The following is a 22,108-nucleotide window of genomic DNA, read 5'->3' on the forward strand; positions in this document are numbered from 1 at the left end:
TTTTCAGATAAGTCGTGTATTGATTTATTTAAAAACTGGAGAGGTCAGAATGTATGACAGAAATCATTTTTAGGTCCATGTGAAAATCCAATTTCAATTTTCTGCAGAAAACATGTAAATTCGTCAAATTTTAGAATAATTACTTTCTAATTTTTTGTTCAGTTCACTTTTGTCTTGATACACTTCGGATGATTGAGATGGCTGGCATGGTAAAACCAAAGTGTTTCATGACTTTAGCAACCAGAAATCCCATGTAAACTGCTCAGATTTGATCCTGTGAGAAGTCAGCATAAAGTCTTTTTGTTCAGTCATCTGCATTTTGCCCATTCTGATGGCTAAGTGACCATAACAGGTTTTGTATATTGCAAAAAGAATCTGTATTCACTTGCAGTGCTCGGCAACCATTTAATTCATCCAGCACTTCCTGTGCAGTACCACAGTGGTAAATAATAGACATTTTCATTATCTCAGTGCAGATCATTCCAAGAAAACCCCAAGTGGATTGAGTGGTTTTGCTAGTTCTGATTCAATTTTGTATCTCGCCTTGCATAATAGAGCTTATTTTTTTACCACCACTATTCTTGATTTGTATGACGACATAACTCAGGTTAGGTGCATTACATGGGATTTATGGTAGACAAAGTGGAAGTGGAATGTCCCTGCAAGTCGTCAATCTATGATATTCATTTGTTGCACCCTCTGAAATCTCTACAGGTTTGGCCAGTGATACATCTGTCCCATTGATTAACTGCAGGTTTACCTGTCCAGTTCTTTGGTCAGTCAGTATGTCAAACGTTTCCGAGACATCACGAAACATTATGTCCTACTTTCTTATGTGAAATGCATTTTCTCTCACACACAAACATGAAAAATTATATGCCATTTCTGCAAACCTGCAGTCAGTGTTAGTACAGATAAACCTCACTACGTAATCCACTGTTGATTAATAAGTCGTGGAACTGGATTTAAGCCAACTCTTGCTGCCAAGAATTTGAGTCTTAACAAATTCTGCTAACAGTTCATGGTTATATATTTGTTCTGGCAATTAGTAAAGACTGTTCAGTTTCTGGGTTCATTCACACTTATAAATTAGGCAAAATTATTAAATGTAATCACATTTTTATTGTCTTTATTACAATAAAGATGAGAAAAGTTATCTACCCACTGTTACAAAATGAGGATATAGTTTTATCAGGTGAATGGACAGGGGTTGTTCACTTGATCCCTACATGCTTGACAAATGCGTGGCCTACTGTCGACAAAGGGTACTGGGGTTCACCTCTGAACAGAAAAATATCTGCTTCATCTTGAACCTTCCCTTGCTCACCTCGGGAGATGTTCATTAACAAAGGGAGATTCAAACTATATTTTCCAGCAAATCTTAACATACTACGGCAAGGCAGAAGGGTGGTGCTACAAGTAGTGTTTCATGTCGAGGGCAAGCCATATGTATGATTCAGCCACTGAGTTGTGATGGACTCGGACATGACAGGTGTTCTGCATATTCTATTCTTGTTTCTGTTCAATGATGCACTGTGCTTGTGGGCACTTCAGGATTGCACCTCCATGATCACAAGTCAAGTCCTTGATCCCATCATGTTCAGATTACTGAACCTTATAGGTTCACACAAAATCTATTACTTTTATCTTGTGTTTATATATTTTCCTGTAGGTCTCTGATCTGTTTTTCTTTTCATACACATTTATCATCGACAGCGAAAACTAACTTGTGTAACACTAGCCCTTTGAAGGGCAAGCCCAACTTAATAGTTTTGCTGTTTGTTCTGAGAACCAAATTAAATCTATAAAGGGACTATATGGGCAACATGAATGTTGAAGAAGGTGGCACTCATTGTTACCACTGTCCTATAAGTGGTAAAAGTTATGATGTTTCAGGCACCGTTTCTCAGTTGTACATCAGATCTTCAGAGTTTACGAAGATCCAACACAAACACCTGAAACCAAGAAACAGTGACATACAGATTGAATCGCTGGCTCACTTACTTTTCTCGAGTGAACTACAAACTGTTAAGGCAGAATACACATCATTCACAAAGAACATATGGAAGACACCACTTGCAAGATCCAGGCATAGATGGGAACATGATATTAAGGAAGTAAGGTGTGAGTGAACTGGATCAATCTGGCTCAGTGGTACACCCTTGCAAAGATGATATGGAACCTTCAGGTCCATAAAATTTGAAGGAATTTGTTGATTAGCTGAGTGACTTAGTTTCTCTAGGATTCTGGTTAATGGAGTGTTTAGTTGATTACAAAATTGTAATGAACAGAAATCTTCTGGAAGGCCAAAACGGTAATATAAAAATGTATTTCTGGGAAATAGGTCATCAGCGAGTGCCAAAATTAGGACTGATTATAGCAGTGAATTTGTTGGCTAGTAAACAGTCGGTATCGACATTGAAAACAATACAAAGTGTAGCAGCACTGAAATGTGTTTCACTATATTCTGAACCTGAGAACTGAAGTGTGGTCTGCCTTGAGACATGACAATGGATATTGACTAATAACAAATAGCAGATGGATTCCATGCAGACATTACATTTAAATCCAAGGGAAAAAACTGCATACTTTAAAATGGTTTGTGCTGAAGCACTTTCCTATTTAGAAAATACTTAATATAAGCAGAAGATTCTCATACAATGTTCAAGTGGCTGACCTAAACAAATGTACAGTTTAAAATTCATATGCTGTTTTGTAAGGTGTAGAAAAGGTGAGCCACATTAACTTTATTTAAAATCCTGTTACTTCATTACATTGAAACTATGTTACTGTCTGAGGTTCACATCAATTCAAGTCCATTCATTCTACAATCTTCTTGAAGACATTCATCATTACAGTGGCACATAAATTCACAGTTCTTAAAAGAGTTTGGAGGTTTTATGTTCATATGTAGCAGAGGGAAAGAATGAAACTTACACTTCCGTCAGACGCGCTTGCTCCAACTTTGTCACCACGGGAATTCCAACAGACTTCAAAAATACCACCTGTCCCTTTGTAGCTATGGACAAGTTGTCCACTCTGAAAACACAAATTATACTGTGAGCACATATGTTATGAAACATTTCACCTTACAGACCGTTTTTATCAGCCCATCTTACCTGTGTAGACCAGATGTGGACACATTTATCAAAACTACCAGACGCCAGAAATTTGCCATCAGGAGAGAATGCCACACTGTATACTGGCTCTGTGTGCTTGGTGAGCGTGTGAATACAAGCGCCATGATCGACATCCCACAGTCGAACAGTGGAGTCAAACGAAGCACTGCGAACAACAGTAGAGCATACTGAACACATTATTGTAACAATATCCATTAAGAGTTGTATTTTAATATGAAAAGTATGTACACAGCATAGCAGGTGATGTTTCATCCCCGACAGTGGGATAACAACTGTGAAATGAGCATAAAACATTCAGTGGACGTCTTATCAGTGGTCTGAACCCCGTTTTCCCTTGTGCTTTACTCGTGCCCAATAAATAGATCTGATGACATCACTGCCGCTTCCTGCTCACTGTTGAAGCGCCACATATGACTTCACCAACACTGGCCTCCTCTTGTTTTTTCTTCAGTTCTGCTTCTACTTAATCATCTGTGATGATCCTCGCATCTGAGCTACTGCCAGCTGTTAACTCCATTTATAAAAGTTCTTTCCTTCCCAATTTTCACCTTAGATCCATGGTGATAAAAACTGAAACTTGCTCTTCTAAGCAGTCGAAGAAAAATCTGGGAGATTTTATACTTTTCCTTGTTCCAAACCTTATGGAAGATGGACTCAGCCTACCATGAGAGGAAGACCTTCCTCGAAGGATACAGCATTAGCACAGCTAGAACTGCATTGACATATTTTATGCTGGCAGGAAGGTTGTGCAAAGCGTGACCATAAAAACGCGAACTTAAAAATATTTCACAGCCTGATATCCCTACTGGTGTACAAGTGGGTAACAACACAGTATTATATACTTTAATTTTAAAAAAATAAATTTACCTCGCCAATATTAGATTCATGTTCGGGTTGGGAGTGCCTGGGCCCGTTGGGCTCCACTTGATGGTGTAGATTTCTTTGCTATGTGCTTGAAGGTCATGGACACAGGTGTCCTGCTTCATGGACCAGATCTTCAAGGTCATATCATCTGAGCATGAAGCTAGGAGATTTCCTTGTGGATCCCACTTTATCGCATTCACCTCATTCTGGACAAAAAATTGTCTACAAATATAAAAGCTAATCCACTGGTTCTCAACTAATTCTTAAGATGGCACTGGAGGTGGCATTAAGAATCATAGTGTTAAAGAGCATAGAAGAAGGTGGCCATGGTCTGTTTTAAAGAAAATGTCTTAAGAGTTTGTGCCAAACCTCATTCCGGACAGCAGATGTACTGACAGAGCATGAGACTAATAAGTAGTTTTTCACAAAGAAAAAACCAACCAACCTCCTGATCAAATGATCTCAACAAAACTACACCTCTGCTATTGCTACGTGAAACATCTACAGCTAGTACATACCGTGTGGCCTTGGAAGGATTTTATGGGTTTGTCGACACTCAATTTACAGACGTGGATGCACTGGTCAGTACTGCAGGAGGCAAAGCTCGTGTTGGTCTGCCAGTCGACGTCTAGTGCAGGGGCCGAGTGGAATGAAAACTGCTGAGTGCACTGTCCTGATGCAGCATCCCAGATTATTGTTGTCTGAGAGGATGAAACAGAACTGCCAATATATCTATAATACTAGTGTCACTTTATTCTTCTCCCTTCACAGAAATGTGAACCTACTTACAGAGAAACAGTTCTATCTTGAACACTGATTAGAACTTTCAAAGAACAATTCAGTACATTCCTTCATAAATATTAAATGGAATCTTAAGGGAAATATGACAGTATGAAATGGTACGAGGATGCTATTAAAATAAATGCATCATTATGACTCTGCTTGCAAAATATGTGTAAAACTGTACTTAGTTTTGTGACATTTCAGATTTTCATGACATCAATGTTGGTGTTCTGTGTTGTAATGCTTTATGACCTTGTACACATGACGCTACAGCCCTGAAAACCAACAGTGATACATTTATTTTTAATTACAGTTTAAAATCAAGACACTAACATTTACATACATTACTATGATTTTATCATCTTTTTTCAATGATACATTACAATGACTTACATCTTCAGAATTTTCTCAATAATGGACAATTTATTCTCATTAGCCAAACACCTTTAAAAAGATGTGCATGTACGCACCTACAGTCATGTGAAAATACTAAATATTTTTATGGACACAAGCTAAAGAATCACATCAGGACCATTATGATATGAAATCTCTTCTAATAAAATTATGGTGTCTCTTACTTTGTCAACTCCAGCACTTAGAATGTAGTTGCCTCGTTTGTTCCATTTTAATGCAAAAATTGGTCCTTTATGCTGTCCAAGCGTGCTGGCCAGTCGTCCGTCTGTCGTCCAAATGCGAGCATAACCGTCATAAGAACCAGTTGCCAACAGAGTCCCATCACACTGTTCATAAAAACAAAATGTGATTAGCACAAATAAAGAGTACGTATTTTACAGTAACATCACGTGTCAAAATACCAACATTCCAGTCCAGCGAGGTGACATCTTTATTGCTTGGAACTTCTGTCCCTCCTTTCTGGATACAGTGCCGTAATACCAGCTGATTTGGAGATGCTGAATTATCACTCATGTCCCAAATTCGTGCTGTACTGTCACCTGACCTGTAACATGTGAATCAGTGGTACTCCATCTTACAATGATGTCAAATTATAATTTATGTACGTACACACTCAAAAGTAAAGTCATCATGGTAGCTATCAGTTTTGACTGCCTTGCATAACTCAGAATGCAAATTAAAGCTTTCACCTCTGCACAGATTGGCTTCTAAAATTTTTGAAAATACAAGGCTTTCTTTTGGTTCTGAGTCCCTCCGTAGTCATCAGTATCGCAATTACTTCATCATTTGAAAAAATGGAAATGACCTAATAGAGCTCCTATTCCTAATTGGATTACCAGTGAAGTGCAACATCTCACCCTGAAGCCAGTAAGTCGGTAGTTGGATTCCATGCACAGATGAAAACTTCTGATTCGTGGCCTCTTAATACTGTAGCTTTGCTTGGTGGTATTTCAATACTCCCATCCACTTCCATGCTCTCAGCAACATTTGATGTCACTGCTGAAAAACTTGGCAATTAATATCATCTGTTCCAAAACTGTGATCAAATGGCAAATATTAAATTACACTTAGAACTGTTACCTTCTTCACCATTTGTGTCCTGCATTTCAGTCTTAACAATTTGTTGTTTTTGTTGATTCTGCTGGTTTTGCCTACTTGCAACTACATCAGGCATTACTGCATCAATCAATGACAAACTCTCTACTAAACGCTGTTCTGTTCCATCCTAAAACATAATAAGTTAACAATATCAATACATTTTAGGAAAAACTGTTTTCTGGTATGTGATGCAATGTCCTAATCAGCATGAAACATTCTATCTTATGGTAACAGTTGCTTGAGATATTAAATACTGAATATAATGGTAGTTACTTCTCCTATGCTTATTTCTGCTTCAGTGTACTGCAATCCTTTCTGGAGTATGCTGAGTAGAGCGGCTGGTGGTACTAGAGCTCCATTAATGTTGGACTGTGAAATGTGGGATTCAATGCCAAATGTGTAGGCTGAATGCTGGAAACCTGGAAAAGTGAACACATCATTCATGACTACCTCAAACACATCACAGCCACAGTTTAATGTAGAACTTTGGCTTTCTGGGGGAAAATAGAATAAAAGTTTGTTGCTTAAGTGTTTCAACATTCTGGCAATCACTGCAGTTACCAAATCCACGATGAATGTCTGTGGGAGGAAAAAGGAATCTTACATTGATCTGGCAGTGGAAATTAATAACCGAGTGGGCTGAAAGCTCGGTACTGTGGTTCGGAAGAAAAGCAGGATGTGGCAAGTGGGGAATGAACTGAAACCCATCTTGCTCAAACTGCATCCACTTACACAGTTATGTTCAGCAGGAGTTCAATGAGGAAGGTCCGGTATTTAAGAAGAAGACTTCGAGGAAAAGAGGTAAAACCACGCCTTGTAGCTGTCGTCGCGAATGAATTTCTGGGAGAGTTCCATCATATCGATGGCCACCCTGATAAGGCGGCACACCTTCAACACACACGACGCGGATAATCCAAAAAGCCGTAGTTATATAGGTTATGACTGGTAAGCAACTTACCTGTAAACATGTATTTATAACCGGAAGGCTACATAAAGATTTTAGAACTACGACAGTGAGTTTATAAGGTACAAACAACCATGTTGGACGCTAATTATACGGATCTCACCTGACTCTTGGAGATAACGGTAAACTAGGAAATTGACTTCGTCGCTTGAAAAGCTCATTGTCACCGTCATAAAAATGGTTTAGTGAAACATCAGAAATATTAAAACTGAGAAGATACTTGTCTTCTCCAAGATAAAATGCAAAATAAACTCCGTAATTCTCCAACCACAATCCAAGGTTAACCGGTGACAATGACCGTACACACCAACTACTGAAAATTGAAAGCCCCAAGTCACCAATGTATGAATGGGGGATAACAATTTGCTCTAACGTTTAACAATGAGGGTGATAAACAATGCAATGTCACAGACTGTTAATACACATAATTGTAACGATGTGAGCATTATGAATGTTAAGAATTCTAACTTAATTTAGGGGAAATTTGCGTGATTTTCGTCTTTCATTTGTGCATCACAGTACTTGCAGAAGTGATGTAGCATCCATAATTTGGATTTGGAATAATTATAAATCCCATGAGTGTGTTTTTGTTTTATTGACGGTAGATTTTCCCATACACTAATCTGCATAAAAGACATTCGTTCTGTTTATTCCAATGTCAATTATTCAGCAATGCATTTATAGCTATGTTGGAATCCATTTTTATTTACAGTGTGGCCAATATCTGTTACAAAAGTTTGAAATATAAAATTTGACAAGCGATTGTGATGATAACTTTTATGTATTGTATTAATTACGTTTTCCTCCTTTCCCGTTCATATATTATTTGTGGATGGGGTTAGAAGTATGGAGCAACTATTTTTCTCGGCAAGCAAGCTTACTTTGTGATGTGTTGAGAATGTCGAGTAGCGTCTTGGAAAGTAGAAATGCAGTAGGAATACAGAGGGGAAAGATGTTAATTACAGATATTGAAAGTTTGAAGAAGACGGAAATAAATCGGCGCCGAAGATTACGACTAGAACAGGTAACATAAATGGTTTCTGTTTCTACTTTTTGGAGGGTCACCGTAAAATGATGTAGGGTTTGGTTACAATAAGCAGGTTATGGCAATGTAAACAATAATTTTTTTAGGTTATTATGAACAGAGGTCAAAGTACTGTAGCTTGTGATGATGATGGGAGGTGGAAGAGACTAAATAATTTTAATAGAATGCTATAAACCATTATATAGGTGAATGAGTGTAGATCCTCATATGCAGAATGTGGAGCAAGTACAGAACATCACATTCAGAAATACAGTACAGTTACAGAACGTATCCCAATGACAAAATACATGAGATGAACTGGATTAACATAACCCAACCAAACTTCACACAAACTGATTCTAAGAAATGTGGTTGAAAGGTTTATGGTGTATCCTCAGGTTTCAGATGGCCTCCAGTTATGAAGGGAAGATGCAAATGTATGAAATACACAGTTGCAGATAGCCAACAAGGGGTGCTCCTCCAGCCTTAGCTGCTAACAACCATTCACTGTAAAAAGAAACTGTCATGTTATATGTAAAAAAAAGGGCTTCAAACTTGATGGATTTTTTCAGAACAACCTATAAGGTTCCGTAGGTGGCTGTTATGGCCTGTAATGTCTGTACACATTCCTTCTGTGTTATGTTTGATCAGGTTATATCATTCTTCATGTAACAGTGACAATGGACTCACTTCAAAGGCAAATATAACCAATTAAAATAATTAAACTATAAGTATCAGTTATGTTACTAATGAATATTCAGGATTAGCATAATTAATATATTTATGGCTGAGTGGTTTTCCTTATCTTGTTTTGTAACAGGAACCCAAAAACATGGTTAACGTGCAGTAAAGTTCCTGCTGGCAGTTGACCACAGGCAGAATGCTATTACTTGTCAAAACATTTACTTGTAGTTCACATGAAAATACAGCTGTATAGTAGGGAGGCATGATTATGTATTTCTTTCCTTTAACATTAGGTCCGTCAACAGTCTAAGGATGTAGCAAATCAGATACGTCAGAGAGTCAGAGGTGAACAAGATAAACAGAGGAGTTCATTTGAACAACAACAAAATGCAGACATAAAGAGATTGCAAACTCACAAGCTGTTATTTCTGCAGCAGCAATATCAAGACTGTCTTGATGAAGTAGGATTGGGTCACATGCAAGCAGCTTTACAGGTACGAATTTGAGTTTTTTACATCTTCCTTCTGCCACTCAGAAGTCAAGCACTGACTGCCCTGTCTCTTGTTTATGTTTTGTGAACTGTAGGATTTTGGTGGTAATAGTCAGTTCCGTTTTGTATCTTATTGGCTTTTGACGTAAATACATCGATACGGAAGGGTCATTCGGCAAAAAAGCGTTAGGAAGATGTGTAAGATCCAAACTAACAATGTGTAAATTGTTATGTCATCTGTTTATTTGGCATTGTTGTTTTTCATTACTGCCGTCAACAATCCGCTTTCATTATTGCGGAAAGAGCTCTGCTGTGAATCGGTTGTAGAAGAATATCACAAGTACTTATTTTATATAAGAATTATTAAGAAATCTGTGATACTGCCCTCCACTCTCTCCATTTTAGTTTTGATTAAATTGATCATTGCCGGTGGACATTTTGGTCTCTTACAATTTAACAAAATTTGAGGTAAGGGATTCCTATTTATTATTATTGTTCATCACATTTAATATTTTCATCTGCATTTGTGAACTCGTGTAAGAGAATTAGGCTTGTCTTCTTTTCACGTAAATACATCTATACAGAAGTGTCATAAGGCAAAAACGTGTTAGTTACGAAGATGTGTAAGATCCAGTGCCGAGTCACCTTTAAACGTTCATTCCTCAGGAAGGGTAAGAGTATACATTTATTGTAATTTTAATGAACCAATGTGTACAATTTTCAATGCATCTGGCGCGTTAAGCGCCCGCCTCTCGACATAGCAACGGATACAGTGATTACTGATACCGATATCCTGGCGCTCAATGAAACGTGGATGCACAACAATGAAACTGTAAATTTGGAAGGGTATAAATGCATCACACAATTTATGCGTGACGAACAAAGAGCAGGCAGAGTGGCTATGTACGAGAAACATGGAGCAACTACCATGGCTACCCCACATCTGTTGATGAAGTCACCTAAGAAGGATGGAGCAGATTACAGAATAGCTGCAGCTGAAAAGAGAGGTGATATTTGTGCGGCAGAGTGTATGGTCAATGGTGAAAAAGTCTTAATTGTTAGCCTGTATATTTTTAACAACACACCTATTGATGATTGTAAGAGATTTGTTATGAGTCATTTGGGAACGTTTGCTCCCAAATTTACAGAGATGTTTTCAATTATGGCCTCAGAAGGTCATAATACAATGCCCATAATATTGACAGGAGATTTTAACATTGATTTAAAGAAGGAGGAAAATCAAAGCTTTGTCACAGTTATGGAGGAAACGTTTGGCTTAATGTTGATGTCAAATCCTCTATGTAGTAATACTAGATCAAAATCTTGTATAGATATGGTGTTTGCACGAAATGTTGATACTCTAAAGTGCACAAATTTTATAACATATTTTAGCTACCACAGACCCAACTAATTCAATGCATAAATATAATTTAAATACAAAGACATATTTACATCAGATTCTCCGGAACCGTGGTTCCACTGTCAATTTTGATAGATACTGGCTGGAAGAATAGATATAAAGACATCTTGTGTAGGTAAGTAATGTCTGGTTTACGTTACAGTGCGTTGCTGTGTGAACGTACTTGTAAAACTAAATGGCTGGAAAGGGTTATTACAGCTGTTACTGTATTAGTACATAATATTCTGCTGGCTAGAGCAAATTATGCTAGCGTCTCGTGGTTTTTGTGTGGCAACATGTTGATATTTTTTCTGGTAAGAAATTAACAATATTTTGTGAATATCAGGAATTCTATGTACACATGAACATATTGACAGAGGTCACCAACCTTTTTTGTATGATCAGCAAATGTGAGAATGTTTAGATTGAGGACTTGTGGGTTGTGGCAGTTTGTAGTTTGCAGGTACAGTGATAATCACCTACAAGACTATATGGCTTCACAATCCATAAGCAGATAGTTTCATAGATGATCATGGTGGCTGCCTTCCGTGTTGTTGTGCCGTGTAGTCTACTAGAAGTTTACTGACGTTTCGGAGGTCCTTGCCATCTCCATCATCAGGGCGATTACCATGGTGTTAGAGGACTGAAACCTTGTTTAGAAGATGACATGCTTCCTGGCAGTTACCGTACTGCATTTTGGAGAGAAGTGTAAACCTGTAATACATTTATACTGAAACTAAAAATGTACTTGCCACATGTCTCCATTACCTACCCATGGCCTGACAGTGGTTGTGTTTGGAGTTGTGGCATGATCTGTGCATTATCTGGTGAATGCAAAGAATGTACTGACGTGTAGTTCTTTTTGACATTTGCAGCCAGATGCAGCTGCAGTTCTGGAAGCTGAAAATCAGAGAAATCAGGCACAAGCAGAGGACAGAGGACGGGAAGCAAATCTAAAACTTAGACTGGAGCTGGCAAACACTGAGAAGAGTAGGAACGCTTCAAGAAAGCAACACAAGTTTGCCCGAACAGTTGAGGACTTGAGGTCTGCAGTGGTAGCGTCACTGGGGAAGAACTCACCCAAGAAAAGGTAAGAAAGACTTCATACACGAGAAGCGTACTGAACTTTGTTGAAGAACTAGGAAAATACAAGCAGAACTGTTCTGTTCTAGAAAGAAAGATGCTTTTTATTTTCATCTACTAAAGGGGGAGGGGGGCATAAGTAAGCATTGTATTTTAATAACACAAGTGTCTTTCTTTAATTTTAGTACCATTTTTAATTTTAATCTTGTGTTTTATGAAAGGTGTCAGTATGATATATCATTGCTTACTGTTGAGAGAACGGACTGCTTGACATTAGTTGATCATTTACATAAATCAAATTTGAAAACCATGTCCCCCGCTCCCCCCCAATATCATGGTGGTGGTAAAGATGTTGATGTTTCTATTCTGGGTTATAGTTCTGTGTGAACCTGTAGGTAGATACCAGTGTTTTTGGAGGAACATACTGCCTCCATCTGCCTAAATATTTTGCTTTGGCAGCTAAGTGTTCCTTCCTTTCCAGTTTATCTTCACTCTCATTTTTAGGCAGTTGAAAAATAGTCAGCCGCTGAGAGACGCTATGCGCAGTGCACACTGCACCTGTGGCTCCTTGCAGTGCACCTGTAGTCGCCCACAGACAGAGATGGCAAGAACGGAACGGATTCCACCTGCCTCTGCACACGGTTCATCGAAGTGTGGAGAGGACACTGACATTACAAGGTTGTCCTGAATCAGTTCTCATTCATAATAAGCAGGTGGCATTGTTATTTTGCATTTCATTGGTGATGGTTTGAAGAAGAAGGAATCTGAGTTATGTATTTATGTACTTTGGAAAACTATAACAATCTTTCCTGTTGTTTTGTGTAGGTTCAAAGCAAAGCACGGTCTTCACACTAACAGATGAACATACGTTGAAGGTGTTTGAGAACAGGGTGCTGAATGGAACAATGGGAAATAAAAGATAATACAAGGAGGCTGGACACTCTGTGAAGTGTGGAGCTCTGCCCACTTCAACCCCTCTCCCCTTGATTTGATTGTCCTAATAATGTTTGTGTATGTTTGAAAATTATTCAGTTTTCTCTGTCTTCCTGTCTCTTCATCCCTCTTAGGTCCAAAGATTCCCTTCTGCATCCTGTTCTCAAACACACTCAATCATTTTTTCTTCCTGTAATGTCAGAGACCAAGTTTCACGCCCATACAGAACAACGGATAAAATAATATTCTCAGTCATGTGGTACCAAACATTCAGCCGGTTTAATCTGCTTTTAATTTTGTTTGTGAATGCAATTTATGTGGTACTTAGATGATTAATTGGACACATGTTTTGGGTCCTTTATAACAACATTGCTGTCCTCATTTGGTGCTTTCACTTCTAGAACAGTAGTATTATACAGACATTCTATCAGGATCAAACTCCACCATTTTAATGCTGATATAATTCCCTTATGAATGAAAGAACCTGTCTGCATAGCCAAGAAGATGATATTAACAATGATCTTATATTTATTGAAATTTTCTTATTGTTTATATAGTTCAGATACGTCTGATGCTTCATCTGAGAAAAGCTGTACAGATGTGTCAAGAGTCAAGGGCGATCTTGCCTCATCCACAAAGGTGGAGCAATCCACGGTGCAGTTTTATGATCATGGAAACAGATTTGCAAATAGTTACCCGTGTGAAGCCAGAGTTGAGCGTGTAGTCCCACATGTGCATGAGGTGAGCTGCTGTGTGTGTGTGTACATCATCACCATCACTTGACCAAACTTTGTCTTAAATGCTCAGGAATGTTTCCAACTATTCTTTTGTGAAATATGGGCATTTTGCTTATAATTCCCTAAATTTTGTACTCATCATAGAAATGTTGCTGTACACAGGTCAATACATAAATAATACAGGTCATTTTGAAATTTCTTTTTTCCTGCGTGCACACAGTAATTGCTTCATGCAAACAGAAACCACCGGTGGACTTAGATCATTCTGTGTCATAAAAGTGGCTGTGGTTGCCTAACCACCAGACCAGAGACAAGTGGAAGCAACTGACAAACAAGATGGTTTTATACTAATTTTGGTACTGAAATCAAATTATGGGGTGTCATCGTGCAGGTATTGCAAGCTGTCCAGATGCCAGATTTGATGCCCTGTCCCATTCTGTTTCCATACTCTCCTTCTTATGGTCTGCCCTCTTTGATCATGCACATTGTCATTTCTGGGAGAATGCTGACATGCATAGCAACCTTATTACTTATGTGTTCTCTGAGGAGTTGATTCATCAGACCACAGTTACAGAAGACCATGTTCAGCATAATTTCTGCTTGTTGTCATTGCTTCTTATAGCGTGTATTTATTTGTGTTACAGCTGGATGCCATCAAGGCAGCTGAACTTCTGTGTGAATCTATGCCTGTGAGCAGCAATATAAGCCATCACAGACAAGCTAGGGGCCAGCAAGCGCTTGTTAGGGAACGACTGCATCGTGACTACCGACAACTGCTAGGTGACTTGCATGCACTGGCCCGAGAGGAGAGGCTGATTCGGAGCACTCGTGAACACGGTCTTCCAGTGAGTTAGGTCGAGTCACATTTCCTGCCCAGAACTTTTGAAGATCACAAGTTCTGCTGTTTATGTATGAGATCTGCAAAGACAGATGTTTCTCACTGTTAAATGTTCATCTATCTATCCCAGGTCATCAGTGGGCTATTATAACTGGTTTTATAATGCATCATGTCCGCATGTCCACTGAAGTTTTGTTGCTTGACAGTCACATATTTTATAGAGTGATTACTATGTAGTGCCATGACAGTAAGTAATAGGGAACTGGGCAGTGGGGATATGTATTTACACTAAGCAAGCAATTTTATTGGTACAAGTACAGTCAAACAGTGGACCTTTTAGTACTGGGTCTACGTGTTAACGGATGAATCAGTGCACTGATATGCAAATTCATTAGGGTGAATAATGGCCAACACAGAATTCAAGAGGTAATGAAACTTGATTTATTGTCCAGCCTGTGATTATAACACTGTCGGCAAATTTTAGGGACATGAATAATTAGCCATTACTGTATTTCTCTTTGGTGTTTTGACTGTTTGTGCAGACAGAGATATTTCGAGACGATTACCGGCGTAAAGAGCTGTGTACAAAGCAACAGAGGAACATGGACTTAGCATTTGAGCGTATATACAATGGTATTCAGCAAGACTCTTCCTTTGGACCATCATCTCGAGCAGGTACAAGTACACTAAAATTTGAGTGGGATAAAAAAACCGTTGTCATAGCCATGGGCAGTGGCAAGACGTGTGTTAGTAACAGGAAAGCAATATCTGAACTCCTCATCACCCTTTTTGAAAAACAGCCATTACCATGGTTATGTGTTTATAAGTTTTGTCCAAGACTAGTTTTGTGAGCAATATGCAGGACAGCGCCCATAAGAGTTGGGTCCAGATGGCCTCTTATCCAGCTAGTGTGAACTTAATGATGCTTTCATGGGATAGCTTAATGCAGTTCTTTGCAATTTGGTTCCAGAGACAGTCAGTCGACACCGCTGGGAGGCAGCAGAACAAGACAGTCCAGTGAGACTGAATGTTGCTGACTGCCAACTAAGACAGAATGGTGTTTCACCCTTGAACAGTATCAGTTCAGTGGCACCCAGCAGGGACTCGGTTGACATACACCCCACTGCAGGCAAGGCTGCGAATTCTGAGAAGAAAACTTACACATTAGAAGACTTGGTAGAACAGGTTAATATTCAGCATTCCCTGCTTATGGATGAGAAGAATGTGCCACAAGAATGGCTTCCAGTTCCTGAGAACCACATGATGAGCTCTGATCAGTCTTCTGATAATGGAAGCTCCAGTATGGCATTGTTATCGGTACATGAAGATGAACCCGAAGTTCTTGCCGAACAAAAGAAAAGTTCTGTCGATTATGAAAAACATAGTGAACGTGAAATAGAGGAACGTAGGTCATTGGATTATGACGAAGGAAGAGAGAATGAAGTGACGTCAAGTGGCAGGAGAGAGACTGTTGATCATGAGGAGGAGGAAACAAGTCATTTGCAAGTGGAATTTGGAAAACATGGTGTTCATACGGAAAGCAGGGAAAGTGATGCAATAAGTACAAGGACAAGTAAAAAGTGGAATGGAAGACATAGTAAAGGAAAGACTGAAAATGAAAATGATAAAAGGGAGAATCTGGTTGCTGAAGTGGATAAGGGTGTCAGGAGAGGTGACACTGAGGTGGTAAGAGACAATGATTCTGTAACAGTTCTCAGCGAATACAGTTTTGATGTATCAGTTTGTGAGACCAGGGAACACAGTGTAGAATCAAGCCTGGGCAGCAGTACGTCATCGTCTTATGAGGGAGTGAAGATAGTGGTGAGCGTCTCTGAACAGACCGAAAAAAAATACAAGTCAGGTTCTTCTCCAGAAAAGACTGAGGTAATTTGTTGTAAGAGTTCAGCACAAAAAGAGAAGAGGTATGATGCACTTGGCCAGAAGATTTGCAGGCAGAAACACAGGCGAACAGGTAGAGGCAGTAGAGATGTCAAGGAGAAGGCAACAATGACAACAGAGAGTGAACTGAAAGAGCCAAGCAAAAGGGAGCCAGGTGTGGTGGCTGGAAAGGGTGAGACTGAGAGAATTAAAGATAAAGACAGAACAGAGATGTGGCATCATGTGACGAACAGAACTGTTATTTCAGACAAGGACATGTCAGAGGACAGTACTTCGTACATGAGTCCACCAGATCATTTGGTTCCTTCCCACATTCAATATCTTGGAAAACTACTTGCAGCTGTGCATGAATGTCAGAAGAAAGGAGATCCTGATATACATGAAATTAACCCTCAGTTAGCACTTTACATATCGCGACTCCTTGCGATGAGCAGGGAGAGTGTCGAGCGTCTTGGCGTGAGCACAAGTGATGTGTCTACACCAGATGTGGAAACATCTACAGCAGGAGGTATCTATGCCAAGTCACCTTGTGCAGCGGCAGAACATAGCACAAAAGAACAAAAAAAAGGAAAGGAAAATACAAGGAAACAGATGCATGCAAATGTGAAGGCTGAAGATGCCATAAAAGAAATGACAAAAGCTGTGACAGTGTCACATTCAGAACATGAAAGTGTAACCTGTACCAGACAGGCGGTTTCACATTGTGGCACCCAGACACAGAGTACCTCAGTGCCCCTCAGAATTACAAACGGAGAGTTGCCTGATGAGCATGTTTTAAGAAAGAGTTCATTCTTGCAAGAACAGCTGCATAGCTCATGTACGTGTGATGAAAATTCAGGTGATTTTGACATAAAAACACCTTCAGTTCCCTCAGTTATTGCAGACATGAGTCATGATGAATATAAAACTGTGAAATTTCCAGAAATGTTTTCAGATTATTCAGACAAATGCTCAGAAAGAATTACAAAACTTACAAGGGCAATAGAACAAATTCGTGGAGTGAAAAGGAAGCTGATGGAAGGCTCAGGGACTGGCACTAGTGCCAGTAGTAGTTGTAGTAGTAATGAGGATCAAGGGCTGGACTCAACAAAATATTTGAGTCCACCTGAATCGTCTGTTGTGATGACGCATCTTTCAAGTAAAGACAACAAACGTATCACTCCTTCGCAGAAGATGGGGTTGTCTGATGAAGAAATGGCAGTTCCAATTTCTGCCTGTGATGTGGATAGCACCGCTGCACAATGTAGTTCCAGTAAACCAAGTGGTGGAAGCAAAGCCAGCATGGAGCAGCAGCAGAAGCAGAAGCCCTCTCAAGGCAAGCGTCCACCCCCGTGCCTCTGGAGTCAAAAGTTGCAGAGGTTAGTACTCCTCACACTGGTGACAACACATTACAATTCATGAATTCACACCTCCTTAAAAAATATCCCTGGAGTAACATTTCCAAAGCTGTGATAAGTTTAAACAGAATGGCTTCTTATTTGTGTCTGGAAATATTCTGTTTATATCTCAGCTGGGACACAGACATGACAGAATTTTAGCTTAATGGTCACTTTCTCTTCTTTAAATCATGATACACTAAACAGTAAATAACCTCTGCAGTTGGTACGGACCTATCTCCTATCTTATCCTTCTTCATTTTATGATACAGGCAGTCAAGAGTATTCTGACTTTACATTCTCATTCTCATCCTTTAACATGACAAGATAGCTTAGGTCCATACATGATGTATCTTGCAGAGTTGCTTGTTAAATCTCAATAAATTTTCATTTTCATATTCACAAGAACCAAAACTGGACCATGTCCTGAACCAGGTGAATCCATTCCATACCCTTGAATTGTGTTTATTTAAGATCCATTTCAGTATATTCCATCCACTATGCCTGTCTCCCAGTTTTTTTGACGTAGAACACTTCTCGCTTTTTTCATATATATATTGCATGCCCAACGCACTTCATCCTCTTTGATTAATTGTCATAATAATGTCTGCCATAAAGCTTTTCATTAAGCAATTTTCTCCATCCTCCTAGGTCCAAGTATTCTTTGCGCCCTGTTCTCAGACTTGCTCAATCTGTGTTTTTCCTGTATGGTGAGAGGTCAAGTTCTATACCCACATAAAATTGTTAATTAATCTGATGATGCAAAACATAAGCCCATGTACATGATAACGTATCAATGTACGTGATGTTCTTAACTGTGAAGCTGTAATCTAATCATTCTTGCCAAGCCAGTATAATCTTTTAACAGAACATGGGACTGAGTGCTTTGACAGGAATAATCTTGTACTTTGAGATAAGTAAAGTGTTCAGAATGTCAGTATGTTCTCTTTATGTTTTTATCATATTACATTATCCCTATGTTAATACTGTCTAAACATACATTTTTAAGTATGACAAATAGCGAAGTGGTTAAATGAATAACTGTAGTTGAAGCTTAAACTTATTTAATGTTGTGTGGCACATCTGTTCTGATTTTTGCTTTGTATTGTCACTGCTAGTTATTGGATAAAATTGAAATAGTGTATTTGTACAAATAAGATGTTTTAAAACTAGAACAGTGATTCTAAAGCGCTCATTTACACGGCAGACTTGCAGAATTCTGAGGTGGAAGCAACACTAGCCCCTTCTAAAAGGTGCTGAATTATGCATGTTAATAGATCTTTGAAAAGACGTGTTACTTTTATGAGCTAATTTTTGTGTAGAACATAAGATAAGAACTTGGTTGCCGCATGAAATTGGTATTTGGTATTTACTTTGATGATGGTAACTAATGAACCACTGGATGTTTGAAATTTGGAATTCTGTACAAAACACCCATGAACTGTTGCAGACATGGTGACAGGTTACGTCTTACAGATTTGATATAATTGGAATTGAAAATTATGGGCTGACATTAATCGCCTTCTAGTGTCACCAAACAGACTGAAGGATAGCGGTCGTCAAAAGTTCTTGTTTATTGAGATGCAAGTTATAAGTGCTAATCCTTTTACATTCATGAGGATTTAGGTACTACACTGATGAATCAGTTGTGTAAAACTCAGTACAGATAACTTGGAATCTTCTAGCCATCTAGGAGTGGTATGTATGTTCAGAAGCGGAATTTTACAAATCCTGAATCATGGGAAGTATGGAGATTTGAAATTTAAGAAAATAACACCTGTCTCCAAAGCTACAGCTGTGAAATGTTTATGCATAATCACATTTCTGTTATATGATTACTGAAGCTCCACGGTGCCATTTCTGAACATGAAAGCTTTACATCACTTGTTACTTATCACAGCCATTTCCAGCGATGAAGGTGAATTTGCATTATGTAAATTTTAATAATTTCCAAGCTCCTAGCTTTAACATTTTAGTATGTGGTGTATTATGTTAGATAAGATATGTATTCTGGTAGTCTGTTATCATCTACTTGAAAAGGATTGTCTTCTGTGCATAATGCATCTTGTTCTCTCTTTGTGGACGCTTGTTGTATGAGTAAGTACACTTTGTGAGGCTGTTAATGAACATTCTTCTTTGTTGGTGTTAAATGTACTTTTGAGTGCTGTCTCTTGCAGAAATTATGTAACTTTACATGGTAGCAGGACCCAAAAATCAGGTTCAACATCAAGAGTGAATCACCATGAAAGCTTTAAATCAGTTATTCTTTATTCTGTGATTTACTTTAGTGATGCCTGTAGTGTTTTCTATGCAGTATGAAAGGTTGCGAGCCCACAAACATATTTACCTTTAGGTTTATAGTGTATTGTCAGTGCACTCTCCTGTATAATTGTAATACTCATTTGGAAAACACTTTTAAAAATCTGATATGTATTATAATTAATTCACTCAAGTTGAATTTATGATTTATATTTTGAAATATCAAATGTATGTGTTCTGTTTTGGCATTTGTCAGATATACAAATATTAACAATTTAAGAGTTGTAGACTGCACTTTATATCCTCACATAATTCACTAAGAGTAAGCTTTTCACACAGCAGAGTTATTTATGCAAATTATTGTTATATCTGATGTGGGATTTTTTAAACAAAAATAGAGTGTAAGTTGAAGAAAAGGGTTTCTATTTCTTATCTATCATGTAGTTGGTTGATGTATATCCATAAAATGTTTTCTCTCTATAAAGAGACATTACTTGTTGTTTCACAGTAAAGCTGTCTTACTTGACTTATTTCATTTCAGAGCTGAGATTTAAAATGCAGAATTTTATTCCCCTTTGCTTGTCTGAAACAATCAGTGTTATTAATGTTGAATTTCTATCTCCTTTCCAGTGGTGTAAACACACAACAAATTAAAGAACTCTCAACAATTATCGAAGGAGATTCAGCACAATCTTCATCATACTTTTTGTCTTCTCACCTTACTAAGCAAGATGAAAGTGTTCCCAGAGGAAAGTTAGAAAACGGTGCCAATAAAGATAGTGAGGTGTGGGAAAACAGAGACATACCTGACATTATGACAGAGATGTTGAGGAGGGGTCTTATCACAAGCCCTCAGGCTTGGACAAAGTTGGTTCAGCAGCCAGAAGATGAAAGTTCTATTTCTGAAATTTCGGTCACCCATTCAGGAGTCGCCAGAGGATCACATGATGCCGAAAGCAGAAATTTTGCGGCTTCATCTCCCCAGCATGTCGAAAATGAGGAGTTTAAACAGGCTGTTCTTGATAGCTATGTTGGGAAAGGAAGTGGGAGAACAACACAGAGTTTTAGGGATTGTCAGCGCATTGCTGAGAGAAAAATTGAATTTTCACAGCAAGTTGCAGAAACTTTTGCAAAACTTGGCAAGAATCCATCCAGGATTGATGTGAAGAATGCTTTTAAAAATTTAGGTTTTAAGTGGAAAGTACATGTGAAGGACCAACCTGTAAATGCTGTGATTTCCAAAGATCTTGACCCTGAAAGTGAAGAGTTCAGGCAACAGGTTCTGGAATCATTTGTTGGTCTGGGCTTTGATTCGTCTCCCGAAGACTTGGAGGCAGCTTTCCGAAGGCTTGGGTTGAATTGTCCTGGTGGATCTTTGTACAGATCTGATGTTCATGAACCAAAAGAAACTCACAGTTCTCCTGATTCTGATACTTACAATCCTTGCAGTTCTTATACCTGTACTTCCATTCCTTCATACTCAGCCAGTAGTGATGATGATTTACCAACATAGCGATACCTGGAAGTCTAGGTGCAGCTAAAATGATGAAAACATTATTGCTCTTCAGTGATGTGATTTGTGCTGTGAGAAATGCCACAGAGTTGGAATATCTTATGTTAGTTATATGACTTTTTTCAGTTTTATGTGGTAACTTTAATGGTCCAGTAAATTGGACTGTCATATAAATGTATACAATTTTAATGAACTAACTATAGAAATTGTAGGTGTATCATTTGCATGGTGTTTAATATTGGCTGATTTTAATATATGACCTTTTTTGACAATGCCACAAGAGTTCTTAAAATAAAATGTCTTAAAAAACATAATGTAGTTTAAAATTTTACACTTTTCAGTCATAGAAGAATAATGGAGATGTGGGAATGTGGATATATTTTTATGGGTAAGTAAATACTGGTAAATTGTAAAGAATGTCATACCATACAACAAGCTAATAAGTTACAGGTTTTTATTTGAATACAGTGTTCACAAAGGTAAAACATCGATCTCTAATGAATCTTAAGTTGAGTCTAAGCAAACTGTTATCTAGTTTCTTCTCCTTCAGACAGTTTTAGTTTGTGTTTAGAGCACATACGTTATTTTCAACCCATGGAACAGCCTTCAT

General features: G+C 38.4%; 2 protein-coding genes across 6 annotated transcripts; one reads left to right on the forward strand and one right to left on the reverse strand.

The window, feature by feature from the left end:
- Positions 1-1,099: 1,099 nt before the first annotated feature.
- On the reverse strand, positions 1,100-7,580 carry ebi (transducin beta like ebi). 4 transcript variants are annotated; one of them, XM_022074324.2, is made up of 11 exons: positions 7,367-7,580; positions 6,573-6,718; positions 6,282-6,426; positions 6,059-6,197; positions 5,607-5,745; positions 5,366-5,527; positions 4,523-4,705; positions 4,008-4,210; positions 3,120-3,285; positions 2,938-3,039; positions 1,100-1,955 (listed from the first exon to the last, which is right to left on the reverse strand). In XM_022074324.2, the coding sequence occupies exons 1-11, from the start codon at positions 7,434-7,436 to the stop codon at positions 1,926-1,928; spliced, it is 1,485 nt and encodes a 494-aa protein (XP_021930016.1). In that variant the 5' UTR covers positions 7,437-7,580; the 3' UTR covers positions 1,100-1,925. The 4 variants fall into 4 exon arrangements, with proteins under 4 accessions (XP_021930016.1, XP_021930014.1, XP_087202231.1 ...); XM_022074322.2 differs by having other exon boundaries at positions 6,059-6,200; XM_087346105.1 differs by lacking the exon at positions 7,367-7,580 and adding an exon at positions 7,258-7,348 and having other exon boundaries at positions 6,059-6,200.
- On the forward strand, positions 7,170-21,812 carry LOC110834797 (uncharacterized). 2 transcript variants are annotated; one of them, XM_087346092.1, is made up of 9 exons: positions 7,170-7,244; positions 9,265-9,465; positions 11,736-11,950; positions 12,448-12,621; positions 13,434-13,617; positions 14,258-14,458; positions 14,994-15,126; positions 15,422-17,708; positions 20,616-21,812. In XM_087346092.1, the coding sequence occupies exons 2-9, from the start codon at positions 9,448-9,450 to the stop codon at positions 21,496-21,498; spliced, it is 4,095 nt and encodes a 1,364-aa protein (XP_087202218.1). In that variant the 5' UTR covers positions 7,170-7,244; positions 9,265-9,447; the 3' UTR covers positions 21,499-21,812. The 2 variants fall into 2 exon arrangements, with proteins under 2 accessions (XP_087202218.1, XP_021930007.2); XM_022074315.2 differs by lacking the exon at positions 7,170-7,244 and adding an exon at positions 7,732-8,287.
- The last annotated feature ends 296 nt before the right edge of the window (positions 21,813-22,108 follow it).

Source organism: Zootermopsis nevadensis, unplaced genomic scaffold (assembly GCF_977971745.1).
Source record: "Zootermopsis nevadensis isolate Lab colony 2312 unplaced genomic scaffold, Znev_1.0 Znev_ptg000010l, whole genome shotgun sequence".
NCBI classification, from domain to species: Eukaryota; Metazoa; Arthropoda; class Insecta; order Blattodea; family Termopsidae; genus Zootermopsis; species Zootermopsis nevadensis.